Source organism: Balaenoptera borealis (assembly GCF_965194805.1).
Source record: "Balaenoptera borealis genome assembly, chromosome: 14".
NCBI classification, from domain to species: domain Eukaryota; kingdom Metazoa; phylum Chordata; class Mammalia; order Artiodactyla; family Balaenopteridae; genus Balaenoptera; species Balaenoptera borealis.
The window spans coordinates 56738121-56761861 of NC_138875.1; the positions used below are offsets into that span (position 1 = coordinate 56738121).

Consider the following 23741-nt stretch of genomic DNA (forward strand, 5'->3'; position numbering starts at 1 on the left):
GTCAACATCACTTTCTTTCTTAATGAATAAGGATGATGAATATCTTCTGGGACTCTGCACAGTTCCATCCAGCACTTCACTGTTTCTACTTTCTAAAGAGTTCTCGCCTTTCTAAAAACAGAAAGAGGTGGCCTCCTCTGCTGTGTGAGATCGTGGTGGTGGCAGAAACCTTTTCTCTCCCCATAATTGCTTGGGGAGCTTTTCTGGCTGGAACACAGGTGAAAGCTGACAGTGTGCCTCTGAGCGTTTAGCTCTGTCAGCATAAGAACTACAAAGGCATGGATTTATGTTTCCAAAGACCCCTTAAGCTGGTTTTATGTAGCTTTATGCCTTTGTCCTAAATGCCCTTCTCTTCAAAAACCACCTGCAACTGCCGTTTGCAAATGAACTGCCTCTGACATCTGAAGGCAAAAAAGAAAACCTGCAAAATCTACAGAAAGCTCACTTGCTACCCCTATGAGAGGTGGGGAAGACAAAGCAAAGGATCCTTAAAAAATTTAATTTAGGGTTTAATTTAATTTAATTTTAAAATTTAATTTAGTGTTCCAAATGGAGCCCTAACCCTGAAATGTTAGCTATTTCTGTTTTAAAAATAAAATTCATTTTCTGTATTATGAAAGTAAAACATGCCCACTACAGAATATTTGGAAAATAAAGTATAAAGAAAAACCCAGAACTTCCCTGGTGGCGCAGTGGTTAAGAATCTTCCTGCCCATGCAGGGAACACGGGTTCGAGCCCTGGTCCGGGAAGATCCCACATGCCGCAGAGCAACTAAGCCCGTGCGCCACAACTACTGAGCCTGCGCTCTAGAGCCCGCGAGCCAAAACGACTGAAGCCCGCGCACCTAGAGCCGGTGCTCCGCAACAAGAGAAGCCACGGCAATGAGAAGACCGCGCACCGCAACGAATATAGCCCCCACTCGCCGCAACTAGAGGAAGCCTATGCGCATCAGCGAAGACCCAACGCAGCCAAAAATAAATAAATAAATTTATATATATAAAAAAAGAAAAACCCAAACCATCTTTGGCTCCAGTAGCAAAGGTAATCACTGGTTAACATTCTAGTGCATTTATTTCCTCCCAGTTTTTTTTTTTCCCTGGGTGCAATTTCTTAACATAGTTCTGCACTATGTATGCAGGTTTGTGTGTACACAACGCATATACAAACACACAATTTTGGACAGTGCTTCAATGTACTGTAGATTTCTAGCTTGATATAATATCAGAAGTTCTTCCCCTAAATATTATCATAAGCTATTTCTAAATATAATTTTTATGCTTGGCATAATAGTTCATTGAAGTGAATGTTCCATAATTTACCTAACGTTTCCCTACCGGTAGACAAATGTTCACCACCAACAAAGGTGGTTCAAATCTTTCACCATCATAAATAATGCTGTGGTGAACATCTTTATAAAATTTTCTCTGTGTCAGATTGTTTCTGCAGAACAGTTTCATAGAAGGGAAGTAGAGGTCAAAAATAATGAACATTCAAAAAGTTTTTAGAGATTTCAACACACCGCTTGGGTTGTATCTTATGGCTTGGATGGTTGCAAAGAGTGGGAGTTTTGCTGTTTTTTGGTTTTTAATGGAGATTCAAAATAAGGAAGAAATTCCATGTTCCTAGCACCTTTAGGGTTTATCAGTATTTTTTCTGGCCTTTCATGGTACTTTAGTACTTTGGGGGCTGAATAATATGATGCATTTTAAGAGAAAGCTAGGAAAAAAAGAATCAATGTTGATACAAATCTTTTATAGATTTTCTCATAGTTTAAAATTTATTCCAGAGATGGGATCAGCCGTCCATGAAGTCCCCCTTACTCAGCTATTCATCGGTTAAAGAGAGATTTGAGGCCAGCTCAGGACTGAGGCTAATAATATTAGTATAATTTTTAAATTTACAGATAAGAGAGGGAAGAGGTAGGGGTGTAACCTCCATAGGGCTTTGGCTAGAACAAGGTGGGGAAAGAACATAAAGTAGAAACTAACAGCCTAAGAATAAACGGAAGCCTTTATTTGCAGAAGTTAACATTTACCAGTCTCCTTGAATCTCACTATTTTACCCATTTTGGGAAGTCCTTTCCCCAAATAAAAAATGATTGAAACTTTGTTTCTCAAGATGGTGTGTGAGAGACATGTGACCATCCCACTCTTTCTAAAATGAAGTGGTTTATTTTCAGGTGCATGAGAAAAAAGTAAAGAACTTTCTGCTTCTGTATAGATGTCGGAGTCATCCTAGAAACATAGAGAATTCAGTGAAGTAGAAAATTTCCTGAGGAAATCTTACATTTGCACCTATCAATCAACTATCACCAAATATTCATGGGGCAAATCTTGTATGTGAGAACTGTAGCTTTGTGTTTTGAAGGCTAATTGTTGAACAGCTGCAAAGTGATAAATTAAGTGGTATTTAAACTTTTTAACCTATAGTTTGGGTCACAAGGTACTAACAGAGATCTTATACCATATAAGACTAGTAGAGACCTCAAGACTGCCGAAGGCCCAAGTTAAAAGCTTGCATTCTTTTGATTTAAGCAATTAAGAAAGTACTAAGGACTTGTGGAACGTGGTTTTCTTTTTTTCTGATAGACAGCTGTTTATGTTTTAGGTAACTAATTCTGATTTTATTATTTAAAATTTTTTTATTTTGAACTTTTTATTAGTTACAAAAGAAGAAAAATTTTAATTGAAGTATAATTGACTTACAAGATTATATTAGTTTCAGGTGTACAACATAGTGATTTGATATTTTTATATATTACAAAATGATCATCACCATAAGTCTAGTTACCAACTGTCACCATATAAAGTTACTACAATATTATTGACTATATTTCCTATGTTGTACATTACATACTGTGACTTATTTTATAACTGGAAGTTTGTGCCTCAATCTCCCTCACTTATTTCACTCATCCCCTCACTCCACTTCCCTTTGGCAGCCATCTGTTTGTTCTCTGTATCTGGGAGTCTTTTTCTGTTTGTTAATTTGCTTTCTAGATTCCACATATAAGTGAAATCATACAGTATTTGTATTTCTCTGTCTGACATTTCACTAAGCATAATACCCTCTAGATCCATCCTTGTTGTTGCAAATGGCAAGATTTCATTCTTTTTTATGGCTGAGTACTATTCCATTACGTGTGTGTACAGCACATCTCCTTTATCTATTTATCTGTTGACGGACACTTAGTGTGCTTCCATATTTTGGCTATTGTAAATAGTGCTGCAATGAACATAGGTGTGTATATATCTTTTTGTTTTTGTTTGTTTTTTTAAAATTTATTTATTTTATTTTTGTTCATTTTTGGCTGTGTTGGGTCTTCGTTGCTGCGCAGGGCTTTCTCTAGTGATGAGCAGGAGCTACTCTTCATTGTGGTGTGCAGGCTTCTCATTGCGGTGGCTTCTCTTGTTGCAGAGCATGGGCTCTAGGTGTGCGGGCTTCAGTAGTTGTGGCACGTGGGCTCAGTAGTTGTGGCTCACAGGATCCAGAGCACAGGCTCAGTAGTTGTGGTGCATGGGCTTAGTTGCTCCGCGACATGTGGGATCTTCCTGGACCAGGGCTCGAACCTGTGTCCCCTGCATTGGCAGGCAGATTCTTAACCACTGCACCACCAGGGGAGTCCCAGCATATATCTTTTTGAATTAGTGTTTTTATTTTCCTTGGAAAAATACCCAGAAATGGAATTGCTGGATCATATGGTAGTTATATTTTTAATTTTTTGACGATACTCCATACTGTTTTCCATAGTGGCTGTATCAGGTAACTAATTTTTAAATGAAAAGAGAATTTCTTTTTTCGTTAAGTTACTTTATTTTATTTTATTTTTTTGGCTGTGCTACATGGTTTGTGGGATCTTAGTTCCCCAAACAGGGATTGAACCTGGGCCCTCGGCAGTGAGAGCACGGAGACCTAACCACTGGACCACCAGGGAATTCCGAAAAGAAAGCTTCTTTAAACATTCTTTTTATTTAATGCGATACAGTAAATGTGCTGTCAATAAAACTGGAAAAGATATTGATGTAGCTGCCATCTGAATTGAGCAAACACATGGCAATTCCAAAGGCTAGATATACAGAGAATGTCTGGTGTTTGCACTACTTTTTAAGACATGTTGTGCTTTATTAAAATGCCACTGTGACAGGTTGTGCCACTAAAGTCATCCTAGATGGTTTGAAGGACAATGGATACTGCTGTCCTTGAGCATTCTTTGTCTTCACCTTTTTCTCAATCAAGATTGTTGAGTGTTTGCTTTGAGTAGTTGAGTATTTTTAAAGAGTGTACAGTTTATCCCATAGGTTGCAGAATGGTGAGAAAAAGTATTCGGACAAGAATGGGAAGGGGGATATTGGACTCTGACAGTGATACGAGGCACTGAGCACAGGGTGCAGCGTGAAACGTAATTTTGGGTCGTCGCCCCTGTGTGAAAGTTGGGTCACGTTGGGTGGGGCATCTCTGTGTGTGGAAAGAATTGTTTTGACGTTTGACAGGCAGAAGTCGTATAATAGAGATTTTAAAAAGATAGTGCCAGCCCACCCATGTCCTCTTCGAAGGAAACCCTGCTCAAACCACGCATTGAAGAAGTCGTGGCTCCTGGGTCACTGGAGTCCCAGAAGGATGGGAGAAGGAGGGTGGGGATGAAAAAGTGGTCATCGAAATAATGGCTGAAAATTTCCCAGACTTGGCAATGTGGCAAAAAAATATGGGTAAATACAGTAGACTTTCTCTAGCCTCCGATATTTTGTACATTATATTTGACGTTTGAAGCAAAAAGTATAACGTTGTGTGATGTGGCTCTCAATGTATGTGGAGAAAATATTTAAGATAATTATATTATAAATGAGAGAAGGCAAAGGGACTTGTAGGGAGGTTCGGTTTCTATACTTGATTCAAAGTGGTAAAATGTGGCCAAGAGTAGACCTTTGTCGTGATGGTATGGTTCTGTATCTCGAGGGCAGTGGTAGTTGCAAGAATCTGCGCTTGTGATAACTACCCCTATACATTGTGCCAAAGTCAGTTTCCTGGTTTTGACATTGTATTGTTATCTACGATGTAACCATTGGGGGAGACTGAGTGAGGGGTATAAGCGACTTCTGTACCATCTTTGTAATTTCCTGTAAATACATAATTATTTCTAAACAAAAAGTTAATAAAAGATGATGGAAAGAAGTTCCTTGAAAATGATAAAAGCCAACATTTCATATCTCGTCATAATTCTCTGGCCATCATCAACATTTTGGAAGAGAATAAGGTATTTTAGAGGCAAAGCAGTGGATGACATGGACTCACTGATTTTCTTAAATTATATAATTTAATTGTGGGGGAAAGTATGTAATGGGATAAGGATATCAGATGAAAAAGAAGTTCAAGGTTGGATTTTAAGAGGCAAGGGATGGTAATCCTACTCAGAAATTCAGAGTGAGCTTCTGATTTCATCAGATCTGATATTCCTTGTCAGGGATATACCTGTAAAGTATAAAACTGGTTCAGCAAAGTTAATTTTAATAATATTATATATCCCCTTGAAACCATAAAACAAAAAATATTGTAGGGGTAAACACTAATTAAATTTTGACAGTTTGTTGTATTTTTTAGAGATAATTTAGACTAGTTATTTTCTTCTGCAAGTTAAATTAGAAGTTATGAGTATTCTCAGCAATACTGATAATTAATAGAAAAGCGTAAAAAAGAGCCACAACATGGATACAACTAGAGATTATCATACTAAGTGAAATAAGTCAGAAAGAGAAAGACAAATACCATATGATATCACTTATATGTGGAATCTAAAATATGACACAAATGAACTTATCTATGAAACAGAAACAGACTCACAGACATAGAGAACAGACTTGTGGTTGCCAAGGGTGGGGGGAGGGGGAGGGATGGAGTGGGAGTTTGGGGTTGGTAGAAGCAAACTAATACATAAAGAATGGGTAAACAACAAGGTCCTACTGCATAGCACAAGGAACTATATTCAATATCCTGTGATAAACCATCATGGAAAAGTATGAAAAAGAATGTGTACGTGTGTATAACTGGGTCACTTTGCTGTACTGTGGAAATTAACACAACATTGTAAATCAACTATATTTCAGTTAAAAAAATGGCAATAAAAAGAAAAGGGTAAAAAAGAAAAAGTTATCTTGTATGCTGGTGGAATTTACATGTCAGTAGGACACCAGCAGATGGCAGAGAAAACTTTCAGTGTTAATAGTGACATGATCATTGCTTTCTCATTACGATAAATATATGACTATTTCTTATATAGTTGCTAATATAGTAAAATCATGGCAGTATTCATCTTGATCTTCTCTCTTTTTTAAGTAAGGACACTTGGCAGCAGTAAAGGGTTACCCTGAATGCTTGACAGAAAGTCAATGGCAAGAGGAACAGAGAGAAATATAAAACCTTGGCTGTTGGATTTACTAGCTGGAGCTGTGTAGGGTTGTCCAAGTGCCAGCATTAATCACACATATGGTTTTCAGTTGCTATTATTTTACTATATTTGTTAAAGTTCAATACGAATTGGATCAGACAACGTTGGACTTAGTGAAGGCTTTTAAAAATGTCCACTTATTCCATTACAAAACAGTGTCTACGGAGGTATCGGACAGATAAAAAAGTGAATTTTTAGGTTCTGTGTTGTCATGTCATTAATTTTTTTGAGAAATTTCCCATATTCACATGAAAGAAGTCTGATTTTCTAATTTGTGTTTTCTGATTGACCTTGGTAACTGGGTTGTGAATGCTCAACCCAGCCAAGAGACCAGCCAGATCAAGATTAAATTATCGTAGTATTTTTTTACTTAATGCAAGGTAGAGACCTCTGATGATTTCATCAGCCACAACACAGACTTTACCACCTGCTTACTTTACACGTGAGTTGGTACAAATTCTTTTTTCCATTCAGTGCTGTCTGAGCACTGTAACTAGATCAAGGGTTGGATATTTGATCTTTTAAATCCACCTTCATCTCAAAATGACGAAGTGTAATACGAAAATTTAAACCCAAAGAGTATTTTCTTCTTTGAGGCTTTTTCTTTATTCATTGTCATTTCTCTTTCTTTTTAACATCTTTAATTTCACTTTAAACAGATATTCCAGGGTTAGACAAACCAGCATGAAAAACCACGTCACTAATATGTGATCAAAACAGTTTCTTTTAAAGAGGGATTTTCAGAAATTTTAATGGAAAACACAGGTTTCAAACGTGGCAGGAACTAAATGAATATTTGTGGGAAGAAAAATGAAAGAAAAGAGTTCCTGAGCCTCTCATTCTGTAGACAGATTTGTAATAAATTAGTTCAGGGTATACTATACTTTACTAAGCACTTATTGATGAGTAAAGAGAATTTACGAGCCTGCTCTGTCACTTACTAGCTTGGTCCAGCTGTTTAAACTCACTAAGCCTTAATATTTTTTCCTGCGTGATGAAAACGATGATATCATATCCCATACATGTCACAGAGTATTTGTGAGGATTACACAAGATAATCTATGCAACTGGTTCATAATGCTTGTCAAGGTGTACGTGCTCCAGGATTAGCCATTATCTTTGTTATTAAACTAAGCGAGATTGAGAGATTAAAATGAAAGCCAAGGTAGAGGCATTCTGATGTGTAATTTACATAGTGCTTCCTTATTAATGATCTCATTTGAACCTCACAACAACCCTAAAGGCCGGAAGACCCTGGGGCCCCATCACTATTGGCCCTGTGACAACCCCTCCGATGGGCAAAGGCAGATTTGAGGGCTGTCTACGGTGCATGATACCTCCAGGCTTGGCGCTTTGGTCCTGAGAGGCAATTTTTTTTTTTTTAACGTTTTTATTGGAGTATAATTGCTTTACAATGGTGTGTTAGTTTCTGCTTTATAACAAAGTGAATCAGTTATACAAGAGGCAATTTTTTAAAAAATTTATTTTATTGAACTGTAGTTGATTTAACAATGTGTTAATTTCTGCTGTACAGCAAAGTGATTCATATATATATATATTCTTTTCCATTATGGTTTATTACAGGATATTGAATATAGTTCCCTGTGCTCTGCAGTAGGACCTTGTTGTTTATCCATTCCATATACAATAGTTTGCATCTGCTAATCCCAAACTCCCAATCCATCCTTCCCCCGACCCCCTCTGGCCCCCTTGGCAACCACAAGACTGTTCTCTATGTCTGTGAGTCTGTTTCTGTTTCTTATATAAGTTCATTTGTGTCATATTTTAGATTCCACATATAAGTGATATCATATGGTATTTGTCTTTCTCGGTTTGACTTATGTCACTTAGTATGATAATCTCTAACTCATTCCATGTTGCTGCAAATGGCATTATTTCATTCTTTATTATGGCTGAGTAGTGTTCCATTGTGTGTGTGTGTGTGTGTGTGTGTGTGTGTATATATATATATATATATATATATATATATATATATATATATATATACTACGTCTTTTTTATCCATTCGTCTGTCTATGGACATTTAGGCTGTTTCTATGTCTTGGCTATTGTAAACAGTGCTGCTATGAACATAGGGGTACATGCACCTTTTTTAATTATAGTTTTGTCTGGGTATATGCCCAGGGGTGGGATTGCAGGATCATATGCCAACTCTATTTTCAGTTTTTTGAGGAACCTCCATACTGTTCTCCATAGTGGCTACACCAATTTACATTCCCACCAACAGTGTCAGAGGGTTCCCTTCTCTCCACACCCCCGAGAGGTGATTTATATGCAGCAAAACCCTGGAGGAGATGAAAGCAGAAGACACTCTTCAGACCCTCTGTCTTCCTCAGTGTCGACAGGACTTTTGCATTTTATGACTTCATAATATTTCTACTTAGAGTGCAGAAGAATGTCACCTTGAGGGCCCCAAAGAAGAAACGTTATAACCAAAATTCTTCCAAAAGTCATCACTGTCAGTTTTCTCAGATGTAAAAAACAGAGCAGTTGCCTCACAAGAGGCATAAGTTGTACTACAAATCTTGCCTTTTTTTTTTTGGTCTAGGCCTTCTAAGATGGGAGGAAGTGGAAATCTCCAGTTCTACTTGGATGTTTGGAGAAATTCAAGGAAGGGAGCTTCATAAGCAGAGGGAAAAGGAACCAGTCCAGGCAAGATCTGAAATTTATTACTTGTTCTTATCTTGAATAGAAAAGAAAGGCTCTTTGTTTAAAAAAATTGCTGGCCGCTGTGTGTCCTTTGAACTTCTGAACTTTTCCCTCATTGCTTTATAAAAACAACCTGTTAATTAACTTTGCGCCTGTTAGAAAGAAGTGAGCTTCCTCTGAACTCTTAGGATTCTCCATGAATTTGTAGAGCTGGGGCTCAAACAGGCAAAGGGCTATGGCTCACCTGGGGTTTTATTCTGACTTTGCCTCCAGCTAGAAGCCCATCACTTTGGGCCTTGCTTTTCCTACCTTAAAATGGGTTCTGTGGATTAGATCAGGGGTGGCAGCTTCTTTCGGTAAAGGGCCAGAGCGTAAACATTTTTGGCTTTCTGGACCATACGGTCTCTGGAGCAACTACTTAGCCACAGACAATGTGTCAACAAATGGATGTGATTCTGTTCCCATAAATTTTTTTTTACAAAAATAGGCAGCAGGTTAGATTTGGCTCATAGGCTGTAGTTTCAGACCCCTGGATTGGATGATGTAGAAGTTTCTATTGCTAATATTTTATGATTCAACTTGTTTTAACATCAATGCTATTTCCTTGGGAAAGTCACCTTGATTATCCAAACTTTTAAATGATTTATTTTTTATTTATTTATTTTTGGCTGCATTGGGTCTTAGCTGAGGCACGTGGGCTTCTCTCTAGTTGTGGTGCGAGGGCTCAGTAGTTGCAGCACGTGGACTTTGTTGCCCCGTGGCATGTGGGATCTTAGTTCCCTGACCAGGGATCGAACCCACATCCCCTGCATTGGAAGGTGGATTCTTTACCACTGGACCACCAGGGAAGTCCCCAAACAGTTGCTGAGTATGGAGTTTGTGAGGTACTTAAGTTTTTTTTTTTTTTTTGCTAATTACTGCAGCATTATTCACAATAGCCAAGATATGGAAACAACATAAGTGTTCATGGAGGGATGGATGGATGAAGATGTGGTATATAGATACACAATGGAACATTATTCAGCCACAAAAAGGAGGAAACCCTGCCATTTGTGACAACGTGGGTGGACCTTGAGGGCATTATGTTAAGTGAAATAAGTCAGAGAAAGAGAAATACTGCATAATCTCACTTATATGTGGAATCTAAAAAAGCTGCACTCTTAGAAACAGAGAGTAGAGTGGTGGTTACTAGGGGCGGGAGGGTGGGGGAAAGGGGAAGACAGTGGTCAAAAGAACAAACTTCCATTTAGAAGATGAATAAGTTCTGGAGATCGAATACACAGAACCGTGGTTATAGTCAACAATACTGTATTACATTCAACGTTGCTGAGAGACTAGGTCTTAAATGTTCTCACCACAGAAAAGAGGTGGTAATTATGTGCTGTGATGGAGGTGTTAGCTAACACTGTGGTGCTAATCATATGAATGTATCCGATCAACTCATTCTACACCTTAAACGTACACAGTGTGGTATCTTTGTCCAGTTTTAGCATCAGGGCGATGGTGACCTCATAGAATGAGCTTGGGAGGGTTCCTTCCTCTGCAATTTTCTGGAATAGTTTCAGAAGGATAGGTGTTAACTCCTCTGTAAATATTTGATAGAATTCGCCTGTGAATCCCTCCGGTCCTGGACTTTTGTTTGTTGGGAGTTTTAAAATCACAGTTACTTAAACTTAGACAATGTAATATGTCAATTATATCGGAGTAAAACAAGTATTTTTCTGCATCTTCTCTTACCTTTTTTTCCTCCATTATTGAATGCCTAGCATGTGTGTTATAAATGTAAATTACTACCTTAATGTTATTCTGCTTAAGATCTTGTGTGTTTAGGGTTTGTTGCTGTTGCTGGGTGTGGGGGGATAGCAGGCTGTATGGGATCGGAGTGTAGGATGCCGGAAGGCAGGTTTGGTGTGGTCTTCTAGATGGGATGGCTGCCTGCATGTGATGCCCCAAACCTGTGAGAACTCCTGGGACATTAGCCCCGACCTCAGGTGCTCAAAAAGGTAACTGCGTTTGTATCTGGAGCTGGGAAAGTGTGTGAGGTTAAGATTATGGAAGAGCGTGTCTCTATTTAAAGGAAAATGCGATCTCTCTTGTTAGAAAAATCAAACTGGAAAAACATGCTGTGATCACCGCGGCCCCAAGCCACACTCAAGAGGGCAAAGTGTGTTGGCCCCCTGCTGGAGGGGCTCCTCGCCAGGGTGACGCTCTGTCCTGGGCCCTCGCTGCCCTTCCTGGGGGCTCCATCAAGAACAGGAGACCAGTTCAACCCCATCCATTTCTAAGAGCTTCCGCTAATAAAAGAATATAGCACACAGGCCAAACTTGAGGAGCAACAGTGTGGCATATACTTACTCTTTATAAATATTATATTATTGCTACATAAAGCTTCCTTCAAAAACTTGTAATTTCAAAGGGAAAACTTCTTAAAAGACCAGAGAAGCATATATCATGATAGTCTGCCTATTTCTGTCAAAGAGTATTATTTTAATTCAAATATTATATTGGCTTTTAAAATCATGAAAAGCAATATGTGCTTATTGAAAAAAATCTCCCTCTGTCCATACCCACTGACCCTCCTGCCTACTACTTGCTGGGTAACAACTACAAACGATGTATTTTGTCTCTTCTGACCACGTGTGTGTCTGTGTATCTGTATGAGTAGATCCACTGATGATGATACACTATTTTTGCTTATTCAGGTCCCTGGTGTCACCATATTGAAGTCTGTCTAGCTGCAATGTGGTAATGCTTTTGATAGATCTTGGATGCTTAGCGTAGGAAGTAAAAAGAAACCTCATCCTTAAACGCATACAATTGCATTTGTATATTCCACAAGGAGGCCAGTCGAATCCAATACTCTGAAGTGGAGGTCTGGGTCTGTTTCTAACACCAAGTTCTACTTTCACCTAAAATATTCAGACGATTGAGGTAAGGGTGCTTGTTTTCCCACAGTCATAGGGCTAACTGCCCTCTTAAAATTTTTACTTTCCTACAGTAGCTCTAATCCTCACCAAATAGTCCCAGGTGCGATGATTACATAAAAACCTGTTGAATCTATTAGATGGAGAGATTATCTGCGTGCTTGAAGCAGATGATAAGCTGAGATAACATAGGACTGTATCATAGTTAGATAAACTGAAAAGTCAATAAACCAAAAGAAGCATAACTATAAATCACTCCCTAACTCAGCTCCTAGTTGGCCCCTGAGGCTCCATTAATCCTTGATCATTTTACTCGGGGCTCCTTAGGGCCATTTAGAGCCAAGCTCATCTTCCTGATTCTCCCACGTGGCAGTAGACACTGTTGTGGACCTTTGTCGGTGGTGTCATTTTGCTCAGATGAACAATGGACAAGGCTGGAGGAGAAAAGCTTAATAGTCTATTTTGTTGAAAATCTGAACCATTCAAAATGGGCTGACACAAAAATCAAAGACTCAGAATGCGGACTGTCGTGGGGAGAAAAGGTATAGCTATTAACTGCATTTGACAAAAACGAAGCATTGTTTTTCAGGCAAAGGGAAGTTTAAGACAAATGGAATCTGTTGTAAACGTCCCAAGAATAATGAGCAAAGGAGAAATCTACGTCATGTCCCAACGCGGATGTAAATCTGACCTGTGTACATGGGGAAATGGTTAAAATTAGAGCAAAGTCAGTTCGTGATTAACACAGATGAGCGCACGCTTTCAAAAATTAGTAGGTCCTATGAGAAAGTAGATTTTCTATGGAAGGAAACCAGTAGAAGAAAATATGATGGTACTGACATCACGTGGCAGAGAAAGGGAAAATTGTGTGTGTGTGTGTGTGTGTGTGTGAGAGAGAGAGAGAGAGAGAGAGAGAGAAAGAAGAGGGGTAAGGAGGAAACCCAGGAATTATGAGAGCAGTAGAATGAAGGGCACAGCATCTTATTATATCCTAAAGTGACTTTTTAAAAAGAACCAATTCATGGCATAGAGAAATTGTGAAAAGTGATATTAGAATTCTAAAGGCCTTACTTAGAATCTACTGTAATATTTAGCCCTTAAATAGTTTGCTTACTTTTCCCCGACTGTAAAAATGATATATCATAATGTTGACTTGGATGATGAAGGGTGAAGTCACTGGCTGTCCTGTACAAAACTCTGATATTTTACGCTTCACCATTCCCTGTGACATCTTCCTGCCCCTAAACCCCTGCAGCTGCAGCCAAGCCTGGAGCATTCCCATCTAGAAGGCTGCAGGTGGACGGGGTCCAGGACTTAGGACAAGGCATGTGGAGCCCAAGATGGAGCAGTTGCTGTCATCTCCGTGATGTTTTCATTTATTTCTTTTATTATTTGGCTGTTCTCCCACATAGGACCTCTGGCTAAAACCCCTCCAATTTAATTTACATTCTATTTTATTTTATTTTATTGGCTGTGTTGGGTCTTCATTGCTTCATGTGGGCTTTCTCTAGTTGCGGCGAACGGGGGCTACTCTTCGTTGCGGTGCATGGGCTTCTCATTGCAGTGGCTTCTCTTGTTGCAGAGCATGGGCTCTAGGCGCGTGGGCTTCTGTAGTTGTGGCACGCAGGCTCAGTAGTTGTGGCTCGAGGGCTCTAGAACGCAGGCTCAGTAGTTGTGGCACACGGGCTTAGTTGCTCTGCAGCATGTGGGATCTTCCCTGACCAGGGATGGAACCTGTGTCCCCTGCATTGGCAGGCAGATTCTTAACCACTGTGCCACCAGGGAAGTCCCTTAATTTACATTCTAAATGGAACAGCACAGGACGCCCTCCTAGGCCTTGCTCACTTCCTTCTCTGATAGGCTTGTCAGATTTAGCAAACACTACAGACACTACAGATAATTCTGTCGTATAAGTAGGTCCCATGCAATATTTGGGATATACTTACACTACAGAAGTATTCACTGTTGATCTGCAATTCCGATGTAACTGGCAACCTGGATTTTATCTGGATTTTTATTGTTTGAACTCTGCAAACCCCCAGAGCAGCTGGGAAGGGTCTTAGGAAGGTCAGAATAGGGTATTTGGGGTGAAGAGCACAGTACAAAGAGTAAGTAAATTGTCTCTTAAAGGACGAAACACAAACGCCTCTTAGTTGATCTGAAAACAGCCATTCTGGAGTCCTTGTCACTTTACCCACAACACTGCTCCCTGCAGGGGTGGTGGAGGTGGAGGTGAACCAGTAGCCCTTTTCCTTCCCTCAGCCCTTCTGGGCAAGGATCTGCATTTTGCATGTTTAAGGAGTAACTGCAGCACAGAAGAGTAGCTGGTGGGTGACGAGGCCGCTATACAGAGACCGGACCAGACACGGAAGAGGGCGGGGGGGGGGAGTTGGAGGTAGGGACAGGGAAACAAGGAAACACCAAAGACGCAGTGAGGAGCTAGAGGCACAGGCAGACCTTCAAGCCACACTTAGTGCACAAATGTAAACACACATAAATATGCCCATGAATGAATTTAAAAATGTGTTCATTTCCTGAATCAACCTTATTTAACTTATTAACCTTGTCTGGGCTGTTCTTGCGAAATTTCCTAGTGAGCAAGAATGGACACCCCCCATCTCTGGTGGGAGACAGCCAGCCAGGGCCAGAGCTGCTGGGCTCTGGCAGGGCTGCTGAGCCAGGGTAACGTCTAGAAGCATCTTTCCCCTAATCCTGAGATCCCAATTTGCATTGGTCCAGAAGGAATGCCTATTGTTTCACCTCTAATGGTTATTTGCAAATTCTATCTCAACCCTGTCTTTCTAGTTACTGGATTTTAATTCAGGTTTGAGAACCTATTAATTCTCAAGCCTGCAAAAGTTCTAGGCTGAATGATAATTACACTTGAGGCACCTAGAACAAAAACTGAAGGATACAATAGTCTAGCACAGACTCTTCCTTCTAATTAATTCATCATTATTTATCTTGACTCTTGGTTTGATGATCTTTTTGTAGAATTAGTCTTTATTGGAGTAATGCTGAATTCCATCAAAGTTAAGACTAGTTAACTATGGAGGGGATTTTCTTCTTGGACCCTAATGTTATTAAAAAAGCACCGCAAAACCCAAAAAACACACGTACACTGTCACACACAATCTATGGCTATGTTCCAATGTAGGTCCAGTGTCATGGAAACCAGTTAAGCTCTGCTGTGCCTCTCTGACTAAAATCAGATCAAAAGACAGTGTAGCAGCATAAACCTAAATTCAGTTTAGAGGGAAAAGGAGGTTCTGTATGCGTATAGTCGGGAGGTTTTAAAATGATGAAATAAATCTGCCTTCTGTTATAAGGAAAGAAAACTCATAAACTGTGCAGTCAATATTACTGCACCATCCATTTCTAATTTTGTCGCAGTGGTTCTTCAGGTCTTTTGGGAGAGTCATTTTGTGGATATCTTGGAATTTAAAAAGCTTTCCAACTCTGTGATGCTCAACAATCAGGGTGTCTGATTCCTGGAGGGGTCACACCCCTAAAAGTCGGGGCCTGATGATGGAGAGGAGGAGTTGGGTGGGATGAGTGTGCTGGTCCTAGGATGTTGTGCGGGCGTTTTGGGAAGATCTTCCCCCTGTGCCATCCCTCTTGGTCCCACAGTTGCAGTCTCCTCTGTTGGTACCAGAGATGGAGATGGAGGAAGAAGGGGGTGCGTGGATGTGGCCGGAGGCTGGGGATAGAGGCGGGCAGGGAAGCAGAGGCGCTGCCTCCCGGGGTGTGGGTGGGGTTTGGTGACGGGTGACCGTGTGATAACAGCGAGGGGACCACGTGCAGTGTCTGGGGGCAGTCGTGCCGCCCCCCGGGCGCGGGGCCAGCTCTGCCCACTCACCCGTGCTGCTCTGGATGGTCCTCACGGTGGTGGTGGTGCGCGGCGGGGAGGAAGACCTCAGCGACACGCACTCGTCGTCCTGCGAGCAGCCCTTCTCGATGGCGCGCACGTAGCTGTGGCTCCGCATGCGGAAGCAGCCGGGCATCGGCAGGTCCAGGGCCTCCACCGCCTGTGACTCCAGCTCGCTGAACACCGACTCGCACACCGACTCGAACTGCCCGTTCACCTCCATCTCGCTCACCTGCGGGCGAGACGGGACCGTAACACCGCGCTGCTCCGGGGGAGAAGCCGCCTCGCCCTCGGAGCGTCTCCAAAGTGCATCCCCCAGAACGCCCCGTCCGATTGCAGTAAACTCCAGCGCATTTTATTTCCTCTACCTGACAGACTATAGTAGAATGGTATCTAGTTTATGATCCCAAATAGTCAATTAAATTCTAAAGAAAAAGAACTTTGTTTTTAGAATGCAAGGAAGCGTGGTGTAGGGAAATCTTACATTAGGGCACGCCAAGGTGCTAATTCTTCCTTATTTATCAATGCAAACCTAGGGGCCAATTTTATAGGCCTACGGTCAGAGTTCGTATATTTCAATGGGGCTGTAATTTTAGCACAAACGTTTTAGAAACTAGTATTTTTATTGTGCCTTTGGAAGTAACTAGTTCGTCAAATAATTTGCATCGACTGAAACTTAATTTAGTGCAAAGTATAAAAACAGGCCTTATATTTTCTGACAAGATACCCACATCATGCACAAAAATTGACCAAACCCAGATGTCAAAATCTTGAAAGGCACTATTGAGATTTTCAAACATACTATTTAAAGAAGGTTTCATTCTTCTCTGTAAAAGCTGATATGGTCCACAAATTGTTTATAAATGTGTTTTAATATTCTTCCAAATGAGGTCTTCCCTTTTCGAAGAATCAGTTTTTATTATTATATTCCTCTGTACATAATTTACATTGGATTTGAGCACCACCTTAAAAAAAAAAAAAAAAAGCCAGAGCAGGTGCTTCTGTCAATTTCTCACTTTGCAGCTGATTTGATAGAGGTGTGGCAGCATTCTTCAAAGTTCTGCTACCTTCTAGAACTTCGTATGTCAAATTTCCTTAATATCAAATTCATGAGTAATTGAAAATTTAACAGATTAAACTATAATTAAGCTTAGAGCATATACTGAAAATGATGGCAATTTTTGCCTGTCTTCATTTTGTGTTATATGAAGATGCAGTCCAATAATGGCTAATTTCTTTAAACTTCTATTACCTTAAAGCATATCAAGTGGAAAAGAGACATACATTTCTTAATAATAATTCTTTACAGTTTAAAGTAGTATTTTCATATACTTTATCTAATTTGATATAAGATCCCTGCACATTTTCAAGGCTAATAATTATATATGTCCATATTTAAAAATTATATATATAATATATACTTGTTTTTAGGAGATAGTTGGAGGTGCATTTAGAGGTAAAGGGACATGATATTTGCAACTAATTGTCAAATATACAGAGAGTGAGCAAATGAGCCAAAACTTTAATAATCAATGAGTATGAATCTGGGTCAGTGATGTACAGGAGGTCTTTTTATTTTACATGTGACTCTTTTGTCAGTTTGGAATGATTTCAAAGTAAAAAGTAAAACAAACTGTACATATATATTTATTATTATTATTAGATTTTCCCCTATTAATCAAACATCACAAAGAAATAGTAAAGTATCTATCCCTATCAAGGTAACAACAATTAAACTTGGATGATTACCTTTCAGAGGGTATTAGTGCCCCCTACCCTATTTTTCATAAAAAATGAATCAGAAAGTAAATATATTGAATAATTCTGCAACCTGTTTTTTTCCACTTAACCTTCTATTTTATATTTATATTCTTAATAGATTCTCCTTCTTTATTCTCTCTCTCTTTTTTAAAAATTTATTTATTTATTTATTTATTTTTGGCTGTGTTGGGACTTCGTTTCTGTGCGAGGGCTTTCTCTAGTTGCAGCAAGTGGGGACCACTCTTCATCACGGTGCGCGGGCCTCTCACTATCGCGGCCTCTCGTTGCAGAGCACAGGCTCCAGACGCGCAGGCTCAGTAGTTGTGGCTCACGGGCCTAGTTGCTCTGCAGCATGTGGGATCTTCCCAGACCAGGGCTCGAATCCGTGTCCCCTGCATTGGCAGGCAGATTCTCAACCACTGTGCCACCAGGGAAGCCCCTCTCTCTTTTTTTTTTTCATAAATTTATTTATATATCTCTTTATTTTTGGCTGTGTTGGGTCTTCGTTGCTGGGCGCAGGCTTTCTCTAGTTGCGTTGAGCAGGGGCTACTCTTCAATGGGGTGCACAGGCTTCTTATTGCGGTGGCTTCTTTTGTTGAGGAGCATGGGCTTTAGGCGCACGGGCTTCAGTAGTTGTGTCTCGCGGGCTCTAGAGTACAGGCTCAGTAGTTGTGGCTCACGGGCCTAGTTGCTCCGTGGCATGTGGGATCTTCCTGGACCAGGGCTCGAACCTGTGTCCCCTGCATTGGCAGGTGGATTCTTAACCACTGCGCCACCAGGGAAGCCCCTTCATTCTCTTTTAACTTTTTGTTTTTATTATATACAGATACAGAAAACCATGCAAAATAAATTCATAGCTTGTGAATTATAATAAAGCCAACACCCTTGTACCTAGTACTCAGATCAAGGAACAGAATTTTCTCAGGCACCTAGAAGCCCCTCCATAGACCCCATCCTATCCACAGCCCCCACCCTCCCTCCAAAAGTAACTACTGCTCTGAGTTTTATTGTAAGCACTCCTTTGCATTTATGTTTTTTTCACCTAGATGTGCATCCCTAGACTCTACAGTTTGGTCTTACCCATTTTTAAAATTTATGATACCTTTTAATTCACTTTTAATATTCAGGCCTCCCTCCACCTGTTTTTAACAAATATTACAATTTATCTATTGAAGCACCTGGGGCGTTTGACCTGGAAGGTTTCCCAGAGTCTGGATTTGCTGATTTCCTGCACATGGAGGATTTAGCATGTTCCACTGTCCTTCGTGTTTCCTGAAATTTGAAAGTTGGATCCAGAGGCTTGATCAGACTCAGGTTCAATCTCTTTGGCAAGACTAGAGGTCATGTGTCATGGGCTGTCTCATCAGCAAGCACATTATGTCTGGTTATCTCTCTTTTTATGCTGTTGGGAGTCATCGATGCTCAGTGCCTAGATCCATTAGTTCATTGAGGGTTGCAAAATGGTGATATTCTTGGTTCTACCAACTTCTACAGTCACTAGTTGGAATTTTTTTTAAATAAAGAAATGCTTCCTCTCATATTATTTGGTTAGTGGGTTCAGTTCACACAGTAACAGCAGATGTTTGCTCTTTTCCCTTTTATTTACTAATTAAAAAAAATATATATTATTTATTTATTTAGTTGGCTGCATCAGGTCTTAGTTGCAGTGTGGGCTCTTCGTTGCGGTGCATGGGCTCTCTAGTTGTCCCGCAGCATATGGGATCTTAGTTCCCCGATCAGGGATCGAACCTGCATCCCCTGCATTGGAAGGTGGATTCTTAACCACTGGACCACCAGGGATGTCTCTATTTACTAATTTTTAAGATAATAAATTTGTTCTCTTGTATCTACTAAACATGACCAGTTAATTTTTAAAAGTATCAAAATGGACTCATAGATTTAAAAGTATTTGACAGTTTTAAATCCACTTCGATTTTCATTCTTACTTAACTCATCTGTCCCATCTGTGGCCAGTGGGAACCTCTTAGGTTGGCTCCTGGGTCCTTTTGACATGAGACCAGTGGTCTTTGATAACTTCCTCTGTACCTGGTATGACAAGTTATTCAAAACTTATCTTGCATCTTTCCTGCCCAGTCCTGAAATTAGTATTTTTCCAGAAAGCCTTTTTTCTTTTAGTGGTAAATGGTATCACAAGAACACAATTTGGGCACCAGGAAGCTTCACTGTCATTGCTACAGGGTTGGTCATTCTTCCTAGGCCTTTCAATGGACAGAGAACTAGGTTATGAATACATCTAATTCAAATTCACACTGTAGTGTTTTTATGTAACGTCTTCTATGTTATATTTATACGTATATCTTTATCGCATATTAAAAATCCTGGTTTTCAAGGACACAGAAGATGATGGAATTGTGATATACTACAATAATTCATTTGCTTTCTTCCACAGTACGTACACAACAGCCTCAGAATAGCATAAGAGTACCACCACTGCCCAACCATTACTGAAAACAGTTCACAATTCTTTTTTTTTTTTTGCATCTGCTGTCTCTATTATTCCCTCATTTAAAAATAGTTGTGCTAGATTGACATTATCAGAGCATATAACATACACGTTCTCTCCCACTGTAGCTCTCATTAGTCTTAGTTTTACAAATAACTATACATTTAATGCTTGCCACTACTTTTTTTATATAAAAAGATGATTCTTTATCCAACTTAGACACAAATATAGGTCAAATAGTTCTAGATGGCTTATAAAGACAAAGAGCAGACCCCTGACCCACCCATCCCACCCCCAATTCTCCCTCCCCAGAGGCAACCATTTTCAATTCTTCCAGTTGGATCTTATGCTGTTTGCATCCATATTGCGGAACACTTGCTTATATGAATCTCTTGATATGTTCATAGACCTCTTGCTGTCCTTCCTGCCCTTGAAGCATCCCTCTTAGAGTGTCCTATCCTACTGCAGTCTATGGCTGCCAAGCCCACTGCTGTCCTGGGATCTCCCTTCCCCATCATTCCAGGGGTGCCCTTTATTATCTAGCCTGTGGTGAAGCCCCTGTTCCCTCATCCTTATTTTATTCCCTCCTTTCAGTGGAGCACATCTTCCAGTGCTTTCTTGGGAAGGCGCCACCTCACATTGATGGAAATGTCTGTACCCCACCTCTACTGTTAAGGGAGAGCATGCTTGCATTTAGAATTCTAGCTGTATCCCTTCTTCCTTCAGATGTTTCCAGGTTTTGCTCTTTGTCTCTTAGCCTCCGTGTGTGCTAGAGATTGAGCAAGTGGATGCCTTTCTCATTCCTGAGCCTTTCCGTGTGAGCTGGTTTGCCCCATCCCTTCTAGAACCTTTTTCGGTACCAAATGATCTAATGTTTCACCATGGCATTCTCTGTGTGGATCTTTCTCCATCCTTTTTGCTGGGTACTGTGTGGGCCCTCTCAATCTGCAAATTCATGTCTTTCAGTTCTAGGACCATTTTTTCATTAGCAATTGCCTTCCTTCTGCTTTCTCTTTTCTTTCTGAAACTCCTAGTGTTCATTGTTGGGATCCAAGTACAAGAAACATGAAGAAAAATACATTGATACATCATAATTTCCAAAACCAAACTGAAGGACTTACACTTCCTGATCTCAAAACTTACTACAAAGCTACAATTATCAAAACAGTTTGGCACTGACATAGGACAGACATACAGACCAATGGAACAGAATGGAGAGTCCAGAAGTAAAGTCATGCATCTATTTGCCACTAGTTCTTACATTTGGTCTTTTGGGTTGTCTAAAGCTCACTGTCTGGTAGATGCCTCAGGATGGGCTCATGGAAACAATATTCCCTGCATTCATCCATGCTTTTAATAGTGTGCCCATGCTTTTTAGAGTTGAAAGTCAGTTTTTTTTGGATATAAAATCTTTGGTTCACATTTTCCCCCTTGACTATAATAACATACTACTCAATTTTCTTTTGGCATAAACTATTGTTATTATAGAGTCTGATGATAATTTAATTTTTGTTCTTTCTTAAGTCACTTGCTTTTTTTGTCTAGAAGTCCAAAGGGGGGGTGGTGGTTCTTTTTTTTTTTTTTTTTTTTTTTAATTCTTCAAAATCCTGTAATTTTACTAGACTATGTCTTGGTATTTATTGTTTTGCGTCAGTTTCTCAGGTACATGGTATATTCTTTTGAATCTTTTTATTTCAGGGATGTTTTCTTTAATGTTTTATTATTTGTTCTGGTCCTTTGCTTTGATTATCTTCTTCAGAGACTTCTATTATCTCTATGGTCAATCTTTGCCTATCTTCCATATTTATCAATTTCTCTTGAATCCTTTTTAACTCTTCTTCTTTTTTCTTGATTTAAAAACTCTTCCTCCTTTTCAGGTTCTATTTTTCTCAGTGTATAAAATGTCTCATTCATTTGCTCCTCTATTCCCTCAGTCTAATCTTCATTTCTGAAATGATTTTTCTTTTACTTCTAATTCTTTCCTGAGTTCTGTGACATCATTTTTAAGTTTTTGAAAATTCAGATATATCTTTTCCTCCCATGTCTTATGTCATTTTCTTAATGTCTTTTAGCTTATTTTGAAAGAGTGTGTTACAGTTTTGATCTGTTTCGTGGGTGTGTCTTTCTGGCATGCTTTCATTTTCTGTAGGAATGTTATTCTGTTCCTTATTCCCTTTTCTTTATTATAGTGACTTTGTGATTTAAAGTGGATATTTTTTTGTTCCTCATTTCTCAGTAAAATTAGTTTTCCTGACCTTGAGAAGGTGATACATTCAGGATTTTCCCCCTGAATTTTCCACAGGGCTTCCTCTTCTATTGTTTTAGCATTGTGTTGCTTTCCAAGATTTCCTGATTCTCTTGTTCCTTCCCCCAACTTTTACCTGAACCTTCTCTTTTCTTCTTTGCTATTGTCTCCATCTTGCTCATATTTGATTCTATTCCCAACTGTTTCTTCTCAGAACTGGGCCCTCTTCTTGAAGGAAAAACTGGTTGGTTGGTTTCCAGTGTATACATAGGCTCAGATTTCCCCAACCTCTCCTGATTTTACTGCAGGCTCCTTGAATTTACCTGCTCTTAGAGAAGGCAAATCCTTCCCAGTTTTGGCTGCTGTTCTCAAATACATACCCCCCCCCCCCCCAAACTGCCTGCTGGTGGTTTCCTTCTGCTTTACTCACATCCATCAAAAAAGTCATTGTTTTCCTCTGTGTTCTCCAGCACAGATGTGGATGCAACACAGGCTTATGGCTACTGGTGGTTTGTTCCTATCTACTTACATTTTGGGTTCATGGAATATCTTATCATCTGATTTTGTTGTAAATGTTGTCCATGAGTTTTTAGTTTTTCTATCTAGTTGCTCTGTCTGCTTTTATACAGAGACTCAGGGAGATTCAGACACTAAGCCACCACCTCCATGATATTGTATAGTATGATTGGACCATAATTTATTTAACCACTGCTTTGTGGATGATGATTCAAGTATGTCCTTGGAGGCCATGCTATGACCAACTTCCTTGTTTGTTTATCTTTATATACTGGTACTTTCATTTCTATATTATAAAGTTCCACAAGTGGGATTCCCGTGCCAAAAGATTTATTTTACCTTTTGTAGATTTTACCACGTTACTTTCAAAAACAGTTGTAGCAATTCATCCCAAATAGCAAGTAAGTCAGAGCTCATTTTAAACATGGTCACCAGTACTGGGTATTAGCTGTTTTTGCTGCCTGATAGGTCAAGAGTGATATTGTGCTGTTTCAGTTTATCTTTACCAGCCTACTAGTGTATATGAACATCTTTTCCTATATTTATTGGACTTGGTACTTTTTTCCCTTTTGATTTGCTATTTCATAAGCTTTGCCCCAAATTCTTTTACGTTGTTTATCTTTTCATACTAATTGGTAGAAACACTTTAGGCAACTGGAACATTAAGCTTTTTTCTTGATGTGTTTAGACGTTCCCCCTGTCAATTTTAACTTGAAGATGTCTTTTTTATTTTTTTAAGATGTCTTTTGCTACACAGAAATATTTGATTTTTAGTTAGATTAGATGTCTATCTTTTATTTTATGTTCTCTATAATTCTTATTTTATTAAAATTTATAACTCTCACCATAATAT

At 39.6% G+C, this 23741-nt stretch overlaps 1 protein-coding gene across 22 annotated transcripts in view; it reads right to left on the reverse strand.

Moving 5' to 3' along the window:
- The window catches only part of DLGAP1 (DLG associated protein 1), an 856539-nt gene that overhangs the window by 151350 nt on the left and 681448 nt on the right, over positions 1-23741 (reverse strand). For all 22 annotated transcript variants that reach the window (XM_082353525.1, XM_082353532.1, XM_082353530.1 and 19 more), the window contains one exon: positions 15894-16134. In XM_082353525.1, the coding sequence (XP_082209651.1) occupies positions 15894-16134 (241 nt within the window). The remainder of the gene's footprint in view (positions 1-15893; positions 16135-23741) is intronic.